General features: G+C 42.8%; 1 protein-coding gene and 1 long non-coding RNA gene across 5 annotated transcripts in view; both read right to left on the bottom strand.

The window, feature by feature from the left end:
* Positions 1-1,310: 1,310 nt before the first annotated feature.
* On the bottom strand, positions 1,311-5,808 carry LOC145421138 (uncharacterized). Its single transcript, XR_013902444.1, has 3 exons — positions 5,611-5,808; positions 3,526-3,678; positions 1,311-1,467 (listed from the first exon to the last, which is right to left on the bottom strand). It is a non-coding gene; the product is annotated as an uncharacterized LOC145421138 (long non-coding RNA).
* A 4,199-nt stretch (positions 5,809-10,007) lies between these two features.
* chd3 (chromodomain helicase DNA binding protein 3) overlaps positions 10,008-23,547 on the bottom strand; it is a 54,993-nt gene continuing 41,453 nt past the window's right edge. For 3 of the 4 annotated variants that reach the window (XM_026162175.2, XM_026162178.2, XM_026162177.2), the window contains one exon: positions 19,096-19,595. In XM_026162175.2, coding sequence (XP_026017960.1) covers positions 19,327-19,595 — 269 coding nt within the window. In that variant the 3' untranslated portion in view covers positions 19,096-19,326. Of the gene's footprint in view, positions 10,795-19,095; positions 19,596-23,547 lie in introns of those variants that run through there. The other variant, XM_026162179.2, reaches the window with a different exon arrangement.

Below are 23,547 nucleotides of genomic sequence, written 5' to 3' on the forward strand. Positions count from 1 at the left end.
CTGCTAATCAGCCCTCTCAATGCGGTAAACAGTGTGCAACATTAGCACTACTGATTGCAGACCAGTGACGTCCAACCAGAGATTCTTGTACACCAGGATATAACTCTGCAGTTTCAGAGAGGTAACAGAAAGCCATTTTCTTACCAAGTGTGGCATTGTAGGAGCGCTGTGAGAGGACGTGCACACCTTCGACACCTCTCTCTACACAGAAAAGCCCCATGCACAGTCTGATATCGTCGTGTCAGTGTTGTTCCTACATCATCATAATAACGCTGGCCCAGGATCAGCATTGCACCCGACCAGTGACGTTGTCTGAGTTAGTTAGCATTCAGTTAGCATTAGCCAAAAAGTTAGCTAAGTTAGCAAACCAAGATAAATAAACTAAATTTGGCTAACAGCAAAACTAACCCGATAATATGTTTGTTATATTTTATAAATGAACAAAGAAAACACTTGAAATGCTGACCATTTGTTTTAGAAGAGAGGTTTATTTTAACAAAGGTATGGTTTTACTTTTTTCTCCATATTTTAAAGTTATGCGATCACAACAACGTGCTTCGTCAGTTGCAATTTTGATACTGGACTGACATCATTATGATAATGCAGTGAGAACACCAACACAGGGATATCAGACACGTCAGCCTCCTGGCAGATTCAAACCCAGACGCTTCTTGTTGTAAGGTAACAGTGCTAACCTTTGCACCACCATGCAAGCCCTAACTAATCTACTACATAAGTTAAATGCTAATAGGTTCAAAAAGTTAGCTGGTACTGAAATGAAGAGCCAATGAAAGTTTATATCAAAAGGAAAGAAGCATCGGGACAAAGTTAAAACATGAAAGAGCAGCGATGAGGCTGCTGCTAAGGGCTAAGCTAAAGGACCCACGACAGCAAAAGCAACCACATATGTTACTTCACATTTATCATTTTTGTATTTTAACCAGTTAGTAAATGGTTAAAACAGATACCTAAAAGTAAGAAATAGTGAACTGAAAGTTATGGATTAACAGTAGAGGGTAAATACCAATGGGCTATATTGTGAGTGTTAAACAGCTAAAATTAAGTATAAATTAAAAAAAGGAAATGAATGTCATCTATCCATTTATGCAATATGGATAAATGACTTCATCACCCACAGTATGCGTTAATATTGTAGTATCAGGGTCAGAATTTAACAAACTGGCCCTAAAAACGGACTCTTTATTGTATAAAATTATTTATAACAAAGGCAACCAGTGAAAGGGTTACCAGAGCTCATCTGGGCACTGTGGGTATGCATGGGTCTGACAAAAACGACTGAGAGTCATTGCTGTAGTCTGTCCTTTTACCCTTTTGTGGCTTCATTTTTATTACAGTGAATTTATAAAAGCCAGATATTAAATCAGTTGTGTGACACCAAAAGCAGAACTCTGCAGAAACATGGAAAAGATCCAACATCAATTTTCAAGGGAGTCGTTCCAGGTTAACCTCGGAAAAAAAGAAAAAAAAAGAGAGTTCTGGTTATTTGGTGTCTGACTGCAAAAGAGAGGTGAATGGTGTCAAACTGAAAGTTACATTTAAGAGTTCAGTTTAATATCTAAAAGCTTTTAGTATTGGGTTTGTTTTACTTTTATATCCTTCTGGAAATATAACTCCTTCCATTCTCTCATACGCTGCTGGTTTCCGTAATATTCCTTGCTACAATGCAAACAGTGTGTATTTCTAGCCGTGGGTTTCTGCACTCCCACTCTTGTTTATAAGTAGTTTTTGTGGATGGACCACATTGGTTTCTCCTCAGCACTTTACTGCAGCGATCGCAGCGTTTTTAATTGGAACCAAACATTTATGTTTTCAAATGGAAAAAAAAACGTCCGATTCTGCAGTGCAGACGATATATCCTGTTTGATTTCCTCATCATTTTCCTCTTTCCTCTTTATGTCTCAGTCATCCCCCCCTCCACATCCCTGTGCACCTCATACTTCCCTGTCAGCACCAATCAGACTACACACACACACCAACAACCCTCTAAATTTTCACTTCCTGAATCTGAACCTGAACCACATAGCTTAAAGTCTTTTGAGGAAAAACATGCCTCATCCCACCCCCGCCACCACAAACACACACACAACACACACATGAACACTTCCCTGCCCCAATTCCTTTTTCTCTAAATGTCAAAGTTTATCGCCATTTCGGAAAATTCTGTAATGTTGTGAAGACGTTCTCTGTAAAATGATGATGTATGCATTGCCTAAACATTGTTACGTTTCCACTTTGTTCACACTTTGAAATAAACCTTCCTTACTGTTTTTGAAAAGCTCAATTTCTTTTAAGAAAGAGACTCAAAAATAGGTTAATGGGAAGCATAAAACAGCTAACAAAGCATAAGCCAATTTAGAACCATTATCCTGCTCAGCCTTGAATATTGGAGAGGAGAATGACTCCATACATGATGGAAAATGGATATGTGAACACCTTGATCCAAAAGAGAGGCATTCCATGCTTCACGGGATGCCTGGAACACAGAGGAGTCCTAGGCCAGATGACACATGAAGCCAGGTCAAAGAAAAGCAATCTGACAGTAGTCTGGCTGGACTTTGTAGACATTCCTCACAATCTTGTCAGAATAGCCATAAAGTATTACCACGTCCCAGACCGCATCAAGGGAATGATCTGTAGCTACCTGCGAGGGATCAAGCTCCGCTTCAAGACCACAAACTGCATCACCCAGTGGCAGCACCACGAGAAAACGATTGTCACTGGTTGTGCGGTCTCCCCCAGCCTATCATCCTGTTATGAACCTCATGAAAAATGTAACCAGAGACTCGGCGAAGAACTGAAGCATCTGATAACAGTGATAAAGGACTTCGTGGATGACCTTATAATCACAACATCTTCCCATGTGCAGGCAAAATTGGTCCTAACCAAGCTTGATGAGGTGGCAACACAGACTACGATGACTAAGGGACAGCAGCAGCATCCACAATACTGAAGAGAAAGCATAGGGGTGGTTGAAGACTACTGATAAATCTGGGCTCCTGGGGAAGTTTCAGACATGGCTGTATCAACAACGCTTGCTTCCAAGGTTGATGTGGTTTCTGATAGTGTATAAAGTCCAGCTTACAGCAGTGGAAGGAGTGGAACGAAAGATCATTGAGCACCTAAGAAGCTGGCTCCAAGTTTTACTCCAGTCGGGCTCTACATCTGGGCAACTACAACTACTCTGTCATCTCTCATTGCAGAGTTCAAAGTGGCAAATGCAGGTTTGCCTTCATCTTCAGAGATTCAAGAGACAACAAGGTCAGAGAAGTAGGTTAAAAACCACATCAGGACAAGAGTGGAAGGACTCTAAATCACTGGTCCAAGAGAAAGGAATCTTTAAAATCCAACTTTATTCGAGCACCCTGTGCAGGATGACAAAGTCTGGGCATCACATGCTTCCAAAAATCTGGAAAAGTTTAACTTAACAAAGAGGAAAACCATGATCCAGGCAGAAATGAGAAATATGGAGGAGTACCAGAGGAAGTTAAGAGCAGTCAAGCTTACCTCCCAGGGCTCAGGGGCAACGTGGGTCAATCAACCCCAAGAGGAAGGTGACTTGGTGTCATGGTCCAGGAGAGTGGCTGTGTTTTTCCACGTTTCCACTGAGTCCCACCTCTGGGCGGAGCCCTCATCCACACGCCTGTCATGCTCATCTGTCTGTGATCCAGGATAATCAGCCATCAGTATTTAAGACCAGCGCATTCAACTTTTCTTCACCAGTTCGTCTCATGATCTACGTTAGTATTAGGCCTCCTTTGCATCTTGTGATTTCTCTTGTTCATGCTAACTTATCCTGTTCTCCTTGTGTTTCTAGTAGCTTCTCGGATTCACCATACTCCTCATTCGCACTTCTTTTCACTCACCTGGACGCTGGTCATCTCTGGAAATGCTAACCACTCCCTCTCATCTGTCTGGACACTCACCTGCCCAGTATTGCTTTTTCCTAGTCACCCTCCACTTGCTAGCAAAAGACCCTTGTTCAAGTTCCATGCCACACACGATTCCTGACCCTCGTTCGAGTTCCACGTGCCACCCACAATTCCTGTGTGTACTGTTTTCACTTGAGTTTAGTAAATAAAGTCCAGGTTGATCCCATTGCCCTTTTCTGAGTCTGCATTTGGGCTCTTTGACACTTGGGTTGACTTATGGAGGTTGGAGCCATCCAAATCTGCACAGCAGGGGCACGAGAGATGACCTAATGTGCAAGTTCTACAGGAACCCTGGCACATATTGTAACGTCGGGTTGCGTTTAGTGGTTGAGAGGAGGCGGCAAAACACTTAGCAGGGTAGCCAAAAGAATACACACTCACGCTGGCGTTGGGAATTCCACAGTGTGTTCTTTAATATACCTTCTCTTCATCAACCATATAAGCCCGGTTGAACGGCTGCAGCTTAACAAACATAGCGCACAGTGTTCGTACAACCCATAACGTTGCAAACAAAGGTGTCTGGAGAGGTAAAACATAAAATCCGTCCCTCCTCATGCACTAGCGTGTAAGCACATGTTCACACCATCACAGAGAGAGAGAGCAGAGCAGTGGCACAAACTGATGACACCATCAACCCTCGACTTGGGTGTCTTAAAGGGACACCACACCATAGTGGCTGTTACAATATCTTATTAGTGTACATGTCTGCTCTTAACCAAGGCAGATACAAGTGGTGCCATGACAAGGTACTGGCTGCACTCGCAAACGTCCTAGAGCAAGAGCCCATCCATACTTCTGTCCATCCAGCCATCTTCTTTTGTTTATCTGAAGTTGAGTCACAGTGGCAACAAGCTAGGCACAGAATTCCAGTCATCCTTTTCCTCAGCAGTGTTTTTGTAGTTCCTCCTGGGGGGGTCCAAAGACACCCAAAATTATATATATTGTGGATCTACCCCAGATGCCTGAAAAAAAATATAGGATGGTTGCGTATCCATGACTTTGCCTCTTTGGTCACTTACTCAAAGCTCATAACTGTAAATTGACCAGTAAAGTTTGACCTTCTGGCTTGGCTCTGAAACAATTTTTCAAAAATTCTTATGTTACTCCTTGTCTGCTTGATGGGACCAGCAGTTTTTACAGTTTGTTGCACCTCACCAATAAATAGTAAAATATGTCAGTCTTTTTGGTTATGGACACCTTGTCATATAAAGTAAGTGAGCTTGTTGCTGGCGTTACCTGTGAGTAGTTCAGCTCAGGATTAATTTTTATTAGAAGTTTGTATTTCACCAGTATGTCTCATTTTATTGTTTATTATTATTGTGTAGATGTGATATTGTATTGTGGCATACTTTCACTTTTGTTGCATATGTCATATTTATATTAATGGAAACAAATAACCAATTGTTAATAGCAGGAAAGCAGATATTAAATTATTTGGGCAATTAATAAATATATTAATACATTTTGGGCTTTCAAGATACTGATTACAAAGTAATGTACAGAAGAAAACTAAATACGTTAGACATCAGTACATCGACATCAAATGTAAAAAGATGGGTTCTGACTCGATTGACCACACTGATGAGCGTTAAAAACAAAAACATCTACAAGCCCAAGATATAAATGTAAAAATACACGAACAGTACAGAAGAGTATTCACCTGAGATGTAGAGCTATCTGCAGAGGGCTTCCCAGTGTGTACCTCAAGGGAGCTGAAATCATCTCCAGACTCTCCTATTAGGGAGTACAAAGCTCCTATAACAGTGAACGCTCGTCTGTGAGCGGCAGCAGTCTGTTCTGAATAGCAGAGCAGGGTGACTCTTCACCTTTTAGTCATTGTGAATCACCAGTCATCTGCTCCTCAAGGTTGCTGTGCATGTGTGCGTGTGGGAGGCAGAGGGGCCTGCGAAGGGGAGACACTGAATCAGCGCGGCGTCCTCAGAGCTTCCAGACTCTTGCAGCATCCACCATCAGAGCAGAGCGACTAAGACAATTGGGTGTTAGGTGGTGTTCACACAAATTAAGTGATCGTGACTGTGGTATTTAAAAACTGAGAAGAAATAACATTTAAGAGCTTTAAAATGCAACTTGCTCACTTCACTGCCTTCCACATGAAACTTAATATAGCTAATGTTTGCACATTTAGATACTGACTCCTCTTTTATTTTTTCTACTCGATGAAAAAATAAGACTCAGTGATTTGTTTTCACTGATTCCATTCAAAATACTGCATCAACGAAAATATTGTGATGCTATTTCATATTTTAGTATCTCTCTTTCTCTAAAATGTACCAATGTAATAAAGCCAATTATTTTGACTAAAATAGTTTTGCTTGCTGTGTGAAAAGACTGAAGGTTTACAGCTCCGTGAGGCTGAATACGGTAGATAAATGGCTTACTGCACTATCAAGCTAGGTCCCTGTTGGAGTGGCATGGAGTTTGTAGTCTAGCAGAAAGAAGCCAACTTCATCATCTTAGACTGCAGACAGCAAAAGTCTTTTTTCTGCTTTTTAAAGTAAAGGGTGCGTGTTAGTCCCCATAGGGAAATAGTTCCTCTGCATTTAACCCATTCACCCAGTGGGCAGCCACCAGTGCAGTGCCCGGGGAGCAGTGTGTAGGGACGGTACCTTGCTCAGGTACCTCAGGGTAGCCGTTCAGTGGAGTCGAACCCCCGACCTTCTGATCATGGGGCCACCACTCTACCTACTGAGCTATCCCTGCCCTGAAATAATTTCTGTGAGATGGAAGCCACTCCAGTCAAAAGTAGCATTGCAGAAACTGGTACTGGTCCACATAATAGTACTCAAAGCTCACTGATGCCACAGGGCAGAACAAAGAGTACAATTATGAGACAACAATAGTCTGAGTTCGCCCATGAGAGCAGAGGACCACTGGAGAGGCTGAATTGTATTAAGAGGATCAAAATTCACTGATCTGAAACACAAGATGGGACAGGACAATTGCAACACCTTCACATTCTGTTGTAGATTTGTTGATGTGCTGTTGCACAACCAGTTTCTGCCAAGTTTTAGCTGTCAGTCAGATAGGCTTACATGTCCTCACATATACTTTGGTCTCCAGAGGAGTTCATGATTGACTTGGTGATTGCAAGGTGCCCAGGGACTGTGTCTGCAGAGAAAGGCCAGACTGTCACCTCTCTACCACCGTGCTGACAGTTGCTTTGTGCTGCTATGTTGTGTTTGATTTTCTCCAAGCACTGTGCATTAAGCCAAACATCTGTACTTTGTTCTTGTCTGCTCATTGTTCACAATGTCCCAGAAGTTCAGATGTAACTTCATTACGAAAAGAGTATTAGGGCCACATTTAGCCCCCCCCCCCCCAAAAAAAGATTGTTTTCAGAATAAAATGAAAATTTCAAGAAAGAGACATTGAGACATTGTGGTCATAGTTTGAAAACAGGTTGAAAACATGGTGCAGAAAGCTGCATCTGGTCAGAACGACCTCCCCCCCCCAACTTGAAAGAGTTGGCCGGATTTGTACAAACTGAAATATCCGGCAGTGTACAGATGCAAGGATGCTGATGGTTACACCCTTGTGCAATAAAGAGGATGATGAATCACAAGACACGATACGACAGACGATCATTTGTTTCACAAATTTATCTAAACAAAGCATTTTGTAGAGCGGGCCCCAACCCCTAAGCCACACACTGGTACTGGTCCGTGAGTCGTTTGGCGCCGGGCCGCGAGAGTTGAGGCTCGGGTGTGAAATTCATGTTTTTTATCGTGTTTTAGCATTATTTTTTAATCATTTTTATCTTTAACTCGGTTTCCCTGAGTCTTTTCCCGTATCTTTTTTTTTTTTTAGTACCGGTACAGGTTTTATTTTGTTGTATTTATCCGCAACACCTTAAAGGCCGGTTCGTGAAAATATTGTCGGACATAAACCGGTCTGTGGTGCGAAAAAGGTTGGGGACCGCTGTTGTAGAGGGTATAGGAGCCGTGGTAGTTGTTTGGCTTGAAACGACAACTGTAATCTCCACATTTTGGCTTTTTTCTCATTTGTTTTAGTTAACATGGAGCTAATACTCTGTCGTACTTCACAAACATAAGCTTCTTTTTTGAAGAGGCTCCTGAAAGTCCTTCAAACAAGCCATAACTGTTCAGTCTTTTCCTAATTGTGTTGTCTTGAATCTTAACATTTCGCATGCTAACTGAGGCCTGTAGAGTCTGAGATGGAGCTCCTGGGTTGTTTTTACAGTTTCTTTGAGCACTGCACTGTCTGAGATTAAGGTGAACTTACTGGGATGGTCACTCCTGTAAGACCATGGCATTTATTTATTGATTTTTTTTGACACAGCTGAATGTTTCAGACCAGTAAACTGTGAAAACTTCAGCTTTTACATCACAACTATTCAACTGCATTTAATTATCAACACCTGGCTGCTATGTACTGGCTTAGTTCCTTCGTTTTTCACAGAACTCTAAATGCACGTGTTGTGTTTAATCATCCTTTCAATTCAATTCAGTTTTATTCATATCGAGCCAAATCACAACAACAGTTGCCTCAAAGCGCTTTTTACTCAATGAAGTCCACAGAGAGAATTTTTTTAATCATTTCATTCAGTTTTATTACAAACAAAACAAAAAAGGAAAGAAAGAAAGAAAGAAAAAACGAGGAGATGCGTCATCATTGAAATGTTTTCACTGCCATTCATCATTTAATCGGCACCAACTACATACACAGTGACACAAAATACCCAGAAATCAACACAACGTTTTGGAAAGAGGACAAAGTAAAACCAGAAAAAATGAACTAAGTGATTGATTTGATGTAACATTTTAGTTCAGGGGTTGTAAAACATTTGTAAAATGGACTCTGACTACTTCCTGGGAAGAGTTAAATGTATGGGATAAATGAACTCCTGTCTACCATGATTTTTTTTTTGTTTGTTTTTTAGGCTTTTTAACGTAAAAGAGAGGATGTTGTAGGATTAACAGGTTGACATCAGGTTCTTAATTCATTTTAATGACTTTACATTTCTTTATTAAGGCTTTTTATTAAATGATGCGGTATATTAAGTGGAATTTTTCAGCATGACTGTATTTTTCCTAGAGTTAGATAGTATGCATTTTCATTTTGCTCATAGAAGCATTTAGGGTTACACATGTCCCGTTTTCTATACACGTACGTCATTTGCAAGCCCCAAATCTAAAATGGAAGCGAGGGGGGAGGAAAAAAAAAGTTTTCATGTAATATATCTACTTCTGAAGTTAGCTCAACTTCTTCGTTTACAGTCTTTCGTAATCATCGGACGAACATGGCGAAGAGGTGCACCGTGTGTCGCACATACTGTGTTGTTTTTCATAGTTTCTTGTTACAAAAAATGTCTTTTGGTAGAAGCTCTTTCTCAAATAGCAACGGCGAGAACAACAGCAACATCGACAACGACAATACTCATAATCGCGAGAGTGAAAACACAAGAGAACACGAATGAGCTGTTTAAATATGTAAATTACTGTATATCACAGGATTTTGTAGAACGAAAAAAGAAACTTGGAAATGAAAAAAATACAGAAAAAAAGGGTTGATTGAAGGGGGCACGGGGAGGGAAGGAAAGGAGGGAGGAGTGCTGAGGGTGGTCGATAGGATTTAATAACACTGACTTGCTTATGAAAGGTTATAAACATTCATAGGAGGTTTCTGAAAAACCTTTTTCTGGAACAAACCCCCCAAATACCTCAAAGCTCTGTACATAAACTAGGAACGAGGGGAAGCGGGAAATACTTTGTGGTCAGACGAGTCCTGAATATATGCATCATACCTTTCTGCGTGTGTTTTATCGGAACATGTACCATCAAAACAAAGTGAAGGTTAAAAAAAACAAAACAAAAAATGAAAGAAGAAGAAGAAGCCGGAGCTGTGCTTGGAGCTGCTTGGACTGAGACATCGGAGATTCAGCCTTTCTCTGAGAGTTAGAAACAGTATTAAAACGACTGTAGGCACAGCTTGACGTATATATATATTTTTCTTCCTTTCTCACGAGACAGCATTATTGTGATTAGAGCATGCTTCAGGAGGGGGGTGGGGGGTGGGGGGCAGATGGAGTGCAATGGCAGAAATGAGTTTAGTTTCACATGCAGCTTCCTGTCGTGGGTTATAGGAGCAGAAGGGGAGGAGGAGGAGGAAGAAGAAGGTTACATGGTCTACTTGAGAAATCTAAAAAGGTTTCTAGGGTTGAGGTGGGTTTAGCGTTGTGTTTGCGTGCGTGTGTGTGTGTGTGTTTATGCTTGCATTTGTGTGAGGTTAGAAGCATCCCTAAAGGAGGAGGAGGAGGAGGAGGCCGCTGCGAGGAGGCCGTTTATGAGGAGTATAATGGTTTGAGGCAGACAAGAAAAGGTCACAGGAAGTTTTTTGAGACAAGTTGGACTGCGTGCACTGTCGGTGTGTGTCCGTGGACAGTAAGTGCACATGTGCGTGAGTGCTAATGTCCTCTGCATGTGTGTGTCTGTGTGTGACTTGAGCTTTTTAGGGAGTACCAGCCAGCAGAGTAACATTTTCGAGGACTTCTGCGTGTATGCGTGCGTATGTGTCAAAGAAAGGAACTACAATCACTAGCGGGTCAACAAGTTCACCCTCAGTCAGTCAATTACTTTGTGATGTGGAGCTCAGCGACGCTGGTTTCACCGCCAGAACTTTCTAGGAGAGAAATCAAAGGTGTCTTTGCAGCAGACGGATTTCAGTGTGTGAGTGTGAGCGTGTATGCGTGTCTGTGTGGTTTAGTCGTCGATACAGATGACCTCTCCGCTGCGCTGCTCCCGCCGGTTGACTAGCAGCTCTGCTTCCCGCTCCTTCTTTACAGACATGGGAGGCCCGTTCAGCACTGCCGGATGGTGACGGTGGGGGGAGAAAGAGACACGAGTTCAGTTTAAGCAATTCGGCATGAAAAGTCTTTTCTGTGACGGATACATCTGACTTGAAGCCTTGTGCTCGTTCCTAACTCGATGCAGAAAAAGAAAAGCAGATTCTTGTGTTATTGAAAGTGTCGACAGGTTTTACCTTCAATAAATCACTGTGATTTGGGTTAAAAGTGCATTCTGGATGCGGGGCTGTTGGAGAAAGAGAGCGATATGTCTTTTCGACACAAAAACAGTAAGAGGGCACTGCTCTTCCAAATCAATAAGAGGGGAGTTGTGGTGGGTGCCTCCGAGCCAAGGGAGAAGCTTCCACATTATAAACGAAGCGTGCAACGGCGACACCAAAGTGCCAAAAACTGCAGTTCCTGGACTTTCTACGGACAAACTCAACACCATTATAAAGGATGTTTTGGGACTGGCACAGTGCAATGCAATCCACAGTTTTGCTCTCTATGGATGGTTCCCTCTTTATGCCAACTGTGAGGTTGGTTTAGGTTTTTATAACTCGTACAAGGCTTTTTAAGGTAAGCTAAAGACCCTGCAATAATACAGGGAAAACCCCCAGGTAGGTGCTTTCTATCCGGTTGTTCAGTGATGACACGACGAATCCTACTTCCGGGTCTAAAGTAGTCTGCGTTTAATATGGCTTTTGTGTTGTTAACATGTTTAATGTTATGTATTTTCTTCTATTTAATCTCAAAAAGCTCCTAAAACAGTCAGTGATCACTGTTGACCTTCCTCGGCTTTTATTACCACTAATCATTTATTTAAGCTCAGTTTTTAAAACCTTAGGATGTAACTACAGCCCAGCCCATGCAGCAGTATATGAATGGCTAACCTCGTATTATGGATAGATTATCTCAGTTGTTGTCCTGGCTGAAGTTTGGTCCTTTTACAGCATCCTGCCATGCGATTACATTTGTTCCTGACCACCGAGAACACTCACGTTAACTTTTATTGAGTGGAAAAAAAGTTAGCTTGTTTATATTATGCTAACATAGCTGTGTCGCTAGCGGTCACGTAGCACATCATTATATAGCAGCTAGCCCAACTTCAGTAACCCTACAAACATCACTGCTGTTTAGTTTTCTGTCTTCATTTATGCTGGAAGTGATAACAGAGCTGTACGTTTTAATTTGTTTCCAAAACCCCGCAGTCAGGACATGCTATATTGTATTTAGATAGAAGCTAGCGAGCTAACTCCCTGCTAACTTCTAACTCCGTTAAATGTTATAAATTCCGTTTTCATGGATGCCTGGATGTTAAACTCAAATGTTACACCTGGTAGAGCAGAACGCTGATCGTTTTATTAAAGATGAAAGACTTCAGACAGTTTTTCAACTCTCAGTAATGCCATAGTGATCGTTTGATATATGGACCTGCAGCGGAGTTTAGGCCCAGACACGGCTAGTGACGTCAGACTGAACAATCGGATAGTTCTCTGGTTGAAAATATCTTGTTGATGTCAGAGTTCAGAGGAGAATGGCCAGACTGCTTTGAGCTGATAGGAAGGCAACCTAACTCAAATGACCACTTGATACAACGAAGGTACAGAGAAGGACAAATCTAATGCAACTCCTCTCTACTAAGAACAGGAAACTGAGTCTCATCAATTTCTGCTGCAACATTGAATCAGCCTTGAATCAGTGGTCCAGATCGGTCCCCTAGTACCAACTGAGCATCATTTAAACACCAAAATCTGGACCAAAATCTCTGACGGATGTTTCCAGCACCGTGTTGAAACTGTGCCACAAATAATTAAAGCAGCTCTGAAGGCTAAAGGGGATCCAGCCCATTAGGTAAGCTGTACCTAATGATGTGTGGTGAGTGTGTATAAGTCAATATTTTGCAACATGGTGCAATTCAAAATCTTACAAACAGCAATTTTCATTCTATTGCGGGGCGATCGTGGCTCAAGAGTTGGGAGTTCGCCTTGTAATTGGAAGGTTGCCGGTTCGAGCCCCGGCTTGGACAGTCTCGGTCGTTGTGTCCTTGGGCAAGACACTTCACCCGTTGCCTACTGGTGGTGGTCAGAGGGCCCGGTGGCGCCAGTGTCCGGCAGCCTCGCCTCTGTCAGTGCACCCCAGGGTGGCTGTGGCTATAATGTAGCTTGCCATCACCAGTGTGTGAATGGGTGGATGACTGGATATGTAAAGCGCTTTGGGGTCCTTAGGGACTAGTAAAGCGCTATATAAATACAGGCCATTTTTTACCATTTCTATTTTTTGGCGAATAAGTCCCACCCAAGTGTGATTTTTAATACTTTTAATGAGAAAACTTGCATAATACAGTACATCAATATATCATTTTACATATCCAGTATCAAGTTTGTTTACAATATTGACCAAACCTCAGAATGCATAACTATTAACCTGGACAGAGTGAGGCCAGCAATGAGTAAACACACACTTTATCCACAAGCACGCACACGGTCACACAAGGACACAGATGCACACACACACAAGCACACATAAAAATTAAGTTCTTTGCACAGCTGGCCAGCAAAAGGATCTGTGCTTCCCACATTTGCGCACCATCATGAATCTGCTCAGGGAGTACAACGGGGAGTTTAGCGCTCCTTTCGAAACAAGGCCAAGAATGGACCAAAAGAGGTCTGACTTGCGCCACAGGGAAAGAAGTGCCATAACACCCCTGTGCAGATCAAAGATGTCATACGAAGTGTATTGAAGTGAAGACGTTTGGTGGGGGTGGAGGGGTGTTGAAGCCGTGTGCGTCTGTCTGACCAGAGGGGGGGACCGCTTATGGGGAAACGTATGGCATTTCGCCAGTGGAGGCCAACAGAGGAGATCAAGAGAATGAGCCAGTAGAGAGTTAGTGTGTGGGACAAGCAAAATCTGATAAGAACCAAAACAAATCGAGGTAAAGACTGGGTGAAAGAGCAGGAGAAATGAGGAGTTGCATAAAAAAAAGAAAAGCTGCAGAAGACAGAAGACTGTTCAAATAATGAGAAAACACTCTCTCTTTAATGTTCTTACAGCAAATCACAGTACGCCTTAAAAATCTTCAATTCATAATCTTTAATGAAGGAGTCATCAAATCAGAACAACAACTCTGGTTATTGTGTTTTTTAGAAATCGGTACTTAATGAGTGCACCTCGTGGCAGAGTTGCGCCATGTTTGGACACCAGGGACTCACAGGAATGGACCAATGCTTGTTGTTTCTGATTTTATCTCAGTGAGAACAGCCTCACTGCTGGCTGTTTACTCTTCGCTTCCTGCTGGCGCTCTTTCACTTTAAAAGCATTGCCATGGCAAAAAAGCAGGGAAATCTTTACTATTAATTAGTCACATAAACCCAAAACACGTGGATGTCCCAAAGTCCTTTTTTTGTTGTTGCTGTTTTTGACTTTGAGCTTTGCTGGTAAATGCTGAATGCTGCGCCTGGTCGCACTGGTGGAATTTGTCCGATTTTATAAGTGTGAAAACAATCACCGTGAGATAATGCTGCCAAAAAAAGCCAAAGGAAAGTCATTAAATATAACCATTAAAGGTAATTAAATGCTCGACATCTGAATCTTTAATTTGAAAAAAGGTCTACCCAACAACAACATTTCAGGTTTCACCTGCTGAAAAATGGGACTCAGTTCTAAAGATTAAGGACTCTGAACCCTCACAAACCCACAGCACCTCTTCAGCAGGGCCCAAAAAAGGCATTCAAGGTAAAGAAGGAGTGGAGATAAAACAGGAGGAGAAATTCAATGAAGCACTTGTACTATACCAGATAAAGATTCCCTCAGCGATGTCTGCAACAGTGTACATGTCTTTCTGCTGCCAAAGTAACTCTGCAATACTTCAGCTCTATCTACTCAAGCTCCTCCCCTTCCCAGCCCCCCCAGCGTTGTGTGCAAGCTCTCAGAAAAGCCATCTTCTCCTCAGCCTGAAACTCTGGACTGAGCTAGATGGTGCATCTGAAATCTAAAAGGCAGTAAAAATGATTCCTGGCCAACATGTCAGTCTGTGTCTCTCCCTTGTAGGTCCTGCCTACTCTTTGATAGAAGTGAATGCTGCCAGGTTGGCAAGAAAAGCAGCATTTTTTCCCCCTCGCTGAAAAGCTTTGCGTGAGTGCATCAATACAAAAACCTCTCACCAAGAACAACCCTGTGTCTCTAAACTGTCAACTTTTCAGGAAGTAAAAAAAGAAGAAAAACAAAACAAAACACAAAAACGCGGGCTTGTTTTTTAGAAATCTATAGAGCCCAACTGAGAGAGAGAAAGAGAGGAAAAGTAAGACGTGCATGTAGCAGGAGGTTCACATACAACTGAGAACGAAGAATATGCTTCTGGAGGTACAAATCGTAAAATCGAGCTCTGAAACTGTGAGTGGTTTTATTTATAGGCTAGAGAAAGGACATCCCCACTCCAGAAAATTGTCAGGAAATAAAGATTATCCCCCAAAAAACATATTGGTAAATTATTCTTTACGTATCCTTCGTGACCCTGAATCTTTTTCTATTCTCAGTCTTACTAATACCTGAAGCCTCACAAATAATTTCTAAACCTCCCTCAGGTGGCTGTGACAAGGAGGTAGAGCAGATCATCTACTAATGGGAAAGCTGTTGGTTCGATTCCTCGGGCAAAATACTGAACCTCAAGTTGCTCCTGATGTAGTCATCAGAATGTAAATATGTCGGCTACAAAGCGCTTAGATGTACAAAAAAGAGGTTGTGTGAATACAAGTAGAGCAGAAAAGTGCTATATAAGAATCAGTCCATTCAAATGAATGTGACTGCCATGTTATCTGACTACTAATACAGACAGCAGCCTAATGTCTCCAAACACATATTTGTGTTAAGATGTAGACTCTTTCCAAGGTAGAAGATATTTGATACTGGAAGCTTTCTGGCCTTCATTTGTAGTTTGCTTGTCCAGAGTTTAATGATTAACCACATGTGAGCAGGCTTCAGCTGCTCACGGGCGCAATCTGTGTTAAGATATCATCAGCCGATATTAGCTAATTGACAATTGAACGATATCGACATTTATAACGGCTGATAAATTTTAAAAAAGAAATGGAAGAACCATCATTAGCCATCACTGACGTTGCATAGTTTTCCCACCAGAGGGCCTTCTGCAACATCCCTTTTGGCAATCCGGTCGTTAAGTGATGACGTGACGAATCCTACTTCCGGGCCTAAAGTAGTCTGCGTTTAATATGGCTTTTGTGTTGTTAACATGTTTAATGTTATGTATTTTCTTCTATTTGATCTCAAAAAGCTCCTAAAACAGTCAGTGATCACTGTTGACCTCCCTCGGCTTTTATTACCGCTAATCATTTATTTAAGCTCAGTTTTTAAAAACTTAGGATGTAACTACAGCCCAGCCCATGCAGCAGTATATGAATGGCTAACCTCGTATTGTGGATGGATTATCTCAGTTGTTCTCCTGGCTGAAGTTTGGTCCTTTTACAGCATCCTGCCATGCGATTACATTTGTTCCTGACCACCGAGAACACTCACGTTAACTTTTATCGAGTGGAAAAAAAAGCTAGCTTGTTTATATTATGCTAACATAGCTGTGTCGCTAGCGGTCACGTAGCACATCATTATATACCAGCTAACCCAACTTCAGTAACCCTACAAACGTCACTGCTGTTTAGTTTTCTGTCTTCATTTATGCTGGAAGTGATAACAGAGCTGTACGTTTTAATTTGTTTCCAAAACCCCGCAGTCAGGACATGCTATATTGTATTTAGATAGAAGCTAGCGAGCTAACTTCCTGCTAACTTCTAACTCCGTTAAATGTCATAAATTCCATTTTCATGGATGCCTGGATGTTAAACTCAATTGTTACACCTGGTAGAGCAGAACGCTGATCGTTTTATTAAAGATGAAAGACTTTAGACAGTTTTTCAACTCTCAGTAATGCCATAGTGATCGTTTGATATATGGACCTGCAGCGGAGTTTAGGCCCAGACACGGCTAGTGATGTCAGACTTAACGACCGGATAGGTTTTCAGAACGCTACAAACAACAACCAGCGGATCTGAGCAGACTTCGGGCAGAGCGTAAATGAATAACTAGTGCGAGTGAAACCTGTTCATGTTTCGTGTGTCTGAAAATAAATAAATAAATCAGCCGATATATCGGATTTTTACATCACAGACATTAGTATCGGTGTTGATCCTATATATCAGTCAGGCACCCGGAGGAACATGTTTCCTAAAATGCAGTCTCATAAAAATCAGCTCATGACTAACGATAGCTTAGCTGTTTTATTAGCTTTAAAATGCATCCACTCCTGTAAACATGAAGTCTTGAGCTACAAAGTTGTGAAATTATGGAAAATGTCCCTCAGTGGTGAAGACACTGTAAGTGCACTATTCTGTCATTTTAGCTCTGTTCCACCACGATCACTCGCTGCTCCCGGGGATGGGCAGGATGCATATATTGTATTTATTTTCTCTGAAAACAGCTGCCTGCAGCTGGAAACAGTCTTGAGAGCAGTCACTGAACCAAAACAGAGCTAAACCGAAAGGTGCTAAAATACTCCCGACTGCTGAGCCGGACGATATGTGTGCACTTCACACGTACAACATATTAATGCCATCTTTTCTTTAGATAGAAAATACCAACGAGAGCTTCAAGTCATAGTTTTGCTTATTTTAGACTGAATTGCAATCAGGATAACAGACTTTAAGGTATATACTGACTGATCTAAGATGTTTAGCTTATTTTCTAAGAGCAGAAAAACATATTTGAACAAAATACTTTAATATTTCTAGTAAGCTATCCAAAGTCGTACTGACATCAAACAGGCATGTCAAACAGTTGGCACAAATCACACACATTCACACTCATTTCTTAACCTACAGACATGCACGACATTCTCATTGCAGGCCGCACTGCTACCACACTTCTCCGGTCATTAAGTCCTTTAAACTCAAAGGGAAATACCACTCAGTTTTAGCTGAAAGCAATCCAAATTCATTGCTTTTTCCCTTTAGATACGAGGCAGAATGGTTCATCTCTAGGACGCCACACAGCGCGCACACCAAGCTGGAAAAACGATGACACGGTCCAGAATGTTTTATTTTCTCGGGGTTCAGGGGACATTTTCCAGCGTGGAATCCATCACGCTGTCACAGCGAGGAAACTCAAAGAACAAAAAAAAGAAAAAAACGCCTTCAAAGAGAGTCTCCCTTTTTTCTTCGATGACAGATTACAGTCTTCATCTTTTGGGAAGAGCCGCTCATAAATTATGATCTTTTGTATTTTTCAGTGATTAGGCTTAAAAACAGGAAATGTAAGTACTTCATTAGAGTGATATTCCCCTTCAAGTGACCCCCCCACTCCCCCCCAAAGAAAACGGGTGCAACAGTAAGTATGCTTTCTAATACAGTACATGTCTTTGCTGTCCATCAGTTTGGGTTAGAGCTGCCAACCGCTGGACAAAGGCATCGTCTCAGTTTTTACATCTATGCTTCTTGTTTGGACTCAGGAATGCGAGAGAGGGCAAGAGAGTCCATGGGAAGTCGTGTTTTATACTTAGAAAACTTTTTTCTTCTTCTTTTTTTAAACTTTCGCCCCTCGATTTTGTTGTTTTTTCTTTGCAAGATAATCTCGGTCCACTTTATCTCGCTCGCTCTATTTTGAGTTTGGGTTTCATCTGCCTATACTCAGCAGATAAATTCACTTGTTTGCAGGTTTTACAGGTTGTGTGCGAGTTCCAGAGCGTGTAATATATATGCATATCTGAGCGTGTTCGACTGAGAAAGAGAGACGGAGGAGTTGAAGACTGCGGAGGAATGAGGGAGTACGGGGTCAGATCGAGGGGACAGCCTTGTTCAGCCAGCCGGCGAATGAAAAATTGATCCGGAGGGAAATCTTTTTCTTGTCTCAGAGGGAGAAATAGAAGAGCTAAAGAAGTCTGTATAGGGAGGAATTAAACGAAAAAAAGATCCTCTTTTGTTGCATTGTTTTTTCTTTTTATTCGGCGTCTAATTTAGAGTTTTTGAAATCCTGTGATTGCATTAAGCAGCTTTCCCAATCCCACCCCCATTCTTTTTGGCCAAGGCCTTCAAAGTAAGGTTCGTTTGTTCCAGATAAGTACTCTCTCTTTTTGTCTCTGCCCCCACCACCCCCACCACCCCCCGGGCATCATTAGTGCTTGATCTCAAGGCCAGATTTTCACCTCTCCCTTGTTATTTTGGACTCACTCCTTATGCAGTTGATTGCTTGTTTTCTTTAGTGGATCAAAGTGCCGCCGCTACTTTTCTTTTCACATTTCATGTCCGCTTGTTTTGTGTTTTTTTCCTTTCTGCCTCCCATCCTTATTCAATCCATCCAGCGATCTTTTCTTCTCCCTTTATATCCCTCACATTCCAGCTGTGTCAAAGTGCTCTATCCTTGGATCCTTTTTGGAAACGCTCTCATGCATTCGGCTTCTCGTCTCATTTTTGTTACATTCCACGATTGTTTTTCCATCCAAACGTCGCCCTGTTTTTATTGTTTTAGTGTTCACCTCCCCGCTTTTGCCCCTCAGGGTTTCTTTGGTCGCCCGTTGCGCGGCAGGTTCTCCACTGTGTTGCTGAGGCGGTACTTGACGATGATGCTGTGCACCGTGGATTTAGGCATCCTCAGCTCCTGCCCGATGGCCCCCTCTGACTTTCCGTCCTTCCAAAGGTCCACCACACGCTGCCGCTGCACCACATCGTGCTCCTTGGTCTTCTGGCAAACGCTGGCAGCGGTTGGCCCTCCGGTGGCTCCACCAGCAGCTCCCCCGGTGGCCCCAGCAGCGGCGGCGGCTTCTGTGGGGGCAGACAAGCGGCAGACTGTAGTGGAGGCTTGGAGAGGGGAGAAGGATAATGTGACACTTAACTGGTCCCTGTAGGGATTTGCTCTTTTAGTTTGCCTCCCTCCTCTCTGTGGGGGGGGAGGTCGGAGGTCAGGGGAGAGCTACCGAAGCTGGAGTGGTGGAGGGGTGGGGGGAGCTGAGGTTCAGTGTCCTGCTCAAGGACACTTTAGCAGGATGGGTACTTGCAGACACGCGTGCTCCACTCCATCTGTTTAATGTTTACGCCTCTAAAGGATGAAGTCTGGTCTAATGTGTGGGACTCCTTCTAGCACAGATGTGTAGCATCCTGATGGCAGAAACAGGCTCTCCAGAATGCAACTCGAGTTATTGTGCAAATGCTGACAGACTGCCACGTGTGAGACATCACCAAACAATCCTTCGTCAGAGCATTGTTACGTTTTGTTGCGCGGTTCACAGAGTGCAGCTAAAGTAGTAGATGTGCACTTAAAGTGCCACAGCCCGAGTATTTTTGGACATGTTTTGTGTACTCAAGTGTGGGAGCTTCTCTTGGGGAAGTGCGCTGTTAATGGAGGGGGGGGGTCGCAGAATCAGAGAATTGTTATTTTAACTCCGTCCATTTCTCCAGCTCACTTTTTTTCCCTCCCCCCCTCCCCCTTTCGGGCTCAATCTAAAAAGGTCACGACGCAGCGCAACCCCAATCAAGACCGTAAATGTGGTCTCATTTGCTGCATGCTTGTGCCCCGCTGCGGTGCTCGAGACTGCAGCCCCCAGGCCCACGCTCAGCTTCAGCTGCAGTCTCGCCACGAAAAGGCCCCCGGTGAGCAAAAAAAAACCCCCACGAAGCAACACAGCACGCGTGTGACTATTTCTGAAGCAGCCGGTGCTCGGCCCAGCCCTCTGCCAGTTCACAAGTCACAACACGAGGTTTAAACAACCAAACTCGTGCGGCTTTGGTCCCTCTCAAAATACCTTGGTAGAAAGTCCGAATGTTTTCTTGGCACGGGCCGAACCCAGACAGCCTGAGCATAATGACATTTTCAGAGATAGGCCCTGGCTCTCGAAAAAGCAATGCTTTTGACAGATGTCTCAGTCTGCAATTACAAAAAAAAAAAAAATCAAGATACACCGAGCGAGAGGGACAGGAGAAGCACTTGGAGAGAGAGAGAGAGAGAAAGCTGGCTATTGCGGTTTTTAGAGCTAAAGCTATTGGGGAATATCAGGTTTTACCAGTTATCTCTGCCACATCGCCGCTATCTAAACATCTCCAAACACGAATGCACATGCAGAGCAGAGAGCGCGTCTGGAGAGCACATGCTGTTACCAAACTAATTACGAGAAAATACATTCTGGAAAAACTGCCAGCGAGCCCTGACAGACTGCAGACGAGGAGAGCTGGACAAGAAGTCAAAATAAAATAGATTTTTCTTTTTCTCTGCTTTTTTAACTCTTAAGCCCTTAACTCAATAAGTAATTAGAGCCACGGCAGGACCCAAGAAGAGAAAATAAACAGGCTCCTTGGGGCAGGTTTGATAGCGCTCCGGCTGTGCTTTATCGTTGCACAATGTGTCATTAGATCCCGTAAGTGCTGAGCTGAGTATTGAGGTTTCGAGGCCGGACATGTTAAGAGATGAGAACGCCTTAATATAGCAGCGCAGCACGCTCGTGTTTGATTTGGGTAATGTCTATTTCAGGTGTCTATCTGGCAGCCACATCAGAAAGCTCTGCTGCAGATGGTTTTTTCCGATACGGACTCCTTTCTGGATTTTTAAGGTTTCACAACTAAACCTGCTTAGGGGTGAGGGGGGAGATAAAGTGACTGTTCAGAGTGCCTAAAAGGGCGCTGCTTTAGAAGCCATCAGGTAGCTCTTTCAGTCACACGACACGGCATTAAAATGAAACCCAAGACTCGAGCAATGATCCGAAATCTACGCGTAATGCAAAGACATCCTGAAATACCCGATTCCCCAGGCACGCTCATTTCAGCGAGGCCTCTGCAATATTTTTCCATTTTCTTTTGCCTAATCTTTTTCCACAACAACATAACCATATATAGCTGGAATTCCTTAAATGACATCTTTAAAAATAGGAGCAGCACTTTGGACCGGTTTTGTCCATCAACGGCGCACGTTGCCAAGTAATCAAGTTCTGATCTCTGCGGCCAGATCTGGGCTTCTCCGTCGGGGTGTCTCGGAGGCTGGAGTTGGCGCGCACCCTTTCAAATATGAAACTATAAAAAGTGTGACCGGTGGGATTTGTCTGCTTCTGTTTTCTCACAGGTTTCTTTTGCCAGAGCAGATGGTATAAAATCAAGGAGGACATTAAACAGTGAAAATGAATGGCTCAGTCACGCTAGAGAAAAAAATATGACAGCAACCTCCTTGAGCCTAGGAAAAGTCAGCGGTTGCCCGGTGATTGGATTTTATTTTTTTTTTCACATCTGGAAACTCGTTAGAAGTAGAAGCAACTACCAACAGACTAACCTCAGGGCAACAACTTTCAGTTTGAAGTCGATTGCACAGGATGCCTGGTTGGAGGCAACCTGTCTCCAAACAATTGCAGCCTGACTCAAACAGATTGGAGGTTAGCCAGCAAGACATCAACCTGAGTCAGTCTGCACTGATAAGCTCAACTCGTGTGCAATGCATCTCTTTGCAATAGGGGACTTGACTCAACGCATCTGCATAGTACTTATATTCCTATATAAAAGAAAGCCTTTCTGAGCACCTGTGATATTTTACAGTTAAACTGCTGTTCTGCAGTAACTATGTCACTATCTGTGGAGAAATGTCTGAATTTCTCTTTGGATGTCTGTAGTTAATGTGAATTTCTGAGTATGCAGACTGCAACAGATTTGCAATGTTCACTGTTTCCACCGTTAATGATCATATTATCACAAACAGGTTGAATGTAACTGTCAACTTAATCCAATTTAATCACAAACCAATGCAAACTGATTTGGTTTTCTTTCTGTTTTATTGCTGCCCGACTCACTAAAGTTTCTCTGAGGATAGCAACTGACTGCAAGTAGCAAAAGCCCAGGTTCCCATCTTTGAAGCAGCTATTTGAAAGGCAACAAGACTGAAAGAAATTACAACCATTCATTCCTCAGTGTGACTGTAGCGTAAGGATTAAACCCAGTTAGTGATGCAGTTTAGCAAAAATAAGAACGCTAAAAACTGTTGCAGCAGATTCTGAGATTTAGCCACTAGTAATCAGTAGCATGGGTGAAGCACTTCCCATAATGCAACACAGTACCATCTTTTCATTATACCCTTCATGCCTGGTTAATTACTATAGCTTTCAAGAACTCTTGAAAGCACTTTCTCTTTGCTTTCTATTTTGAAGCGAGCTGAGACTAAAAGATAGTTGTCTGTCACGCTGATCGCTGTGTCAGATTACACAGAGGCATAAAATCCTGCCACTTTATGACTGACAGACATGACAGACTGCACCCGCTGAGTCACGCTTGTCATCCATCAAAACATGTGTGTAACGAGGTGCTAGCTTGTAATTTCCAGGATAGCAAGGAAAGGAAAAGGAACAGAAGATGGCAGCTGAAGCAGTCATTATAATATTGAGTTCTGACCACACAGGCAACATAATTCCTCTTTTGCATTGTCATGATTACAGCTGTACAGAGCTCAGCGGTAGAAAAAAAGATCTCGACAGCTGGAAAAAGCAATCTGAACCGAAGGGAACCGTCGTGGATGACACCAACACATTTTTAACATGCTAGAGCGACACTACAGGAGGCTGTCAGGCATGGAGCCTCGGTTTTAGTCCGTAGGCGAACAGACGGCCCACATCGTCTGGATCGGCCCACGATCGCAGCGTTATCATGTAGTCTGAACCTGGCATTAAATCAGCTCTCCTCAGGCCAAGAGCAGCTGGTGTATAAAAGTGCACTAAAGTTTTCAGTGAATGTTTGGCATGACTGAGTAACT

Source organism: Astatotilapia calliptera, chromosome 3, assembly GCF_964374335.1.
Source record: "Astatotilapia calliptera chromosome 3, fAstCal68.1, whole genome shotgun sequence".
NCBI lineage: Eukaryota > Metazoa > Chordata > Actinopteri > Cichliformes > Cichlidae > Astatotilapia > Astatotilapia calliptera.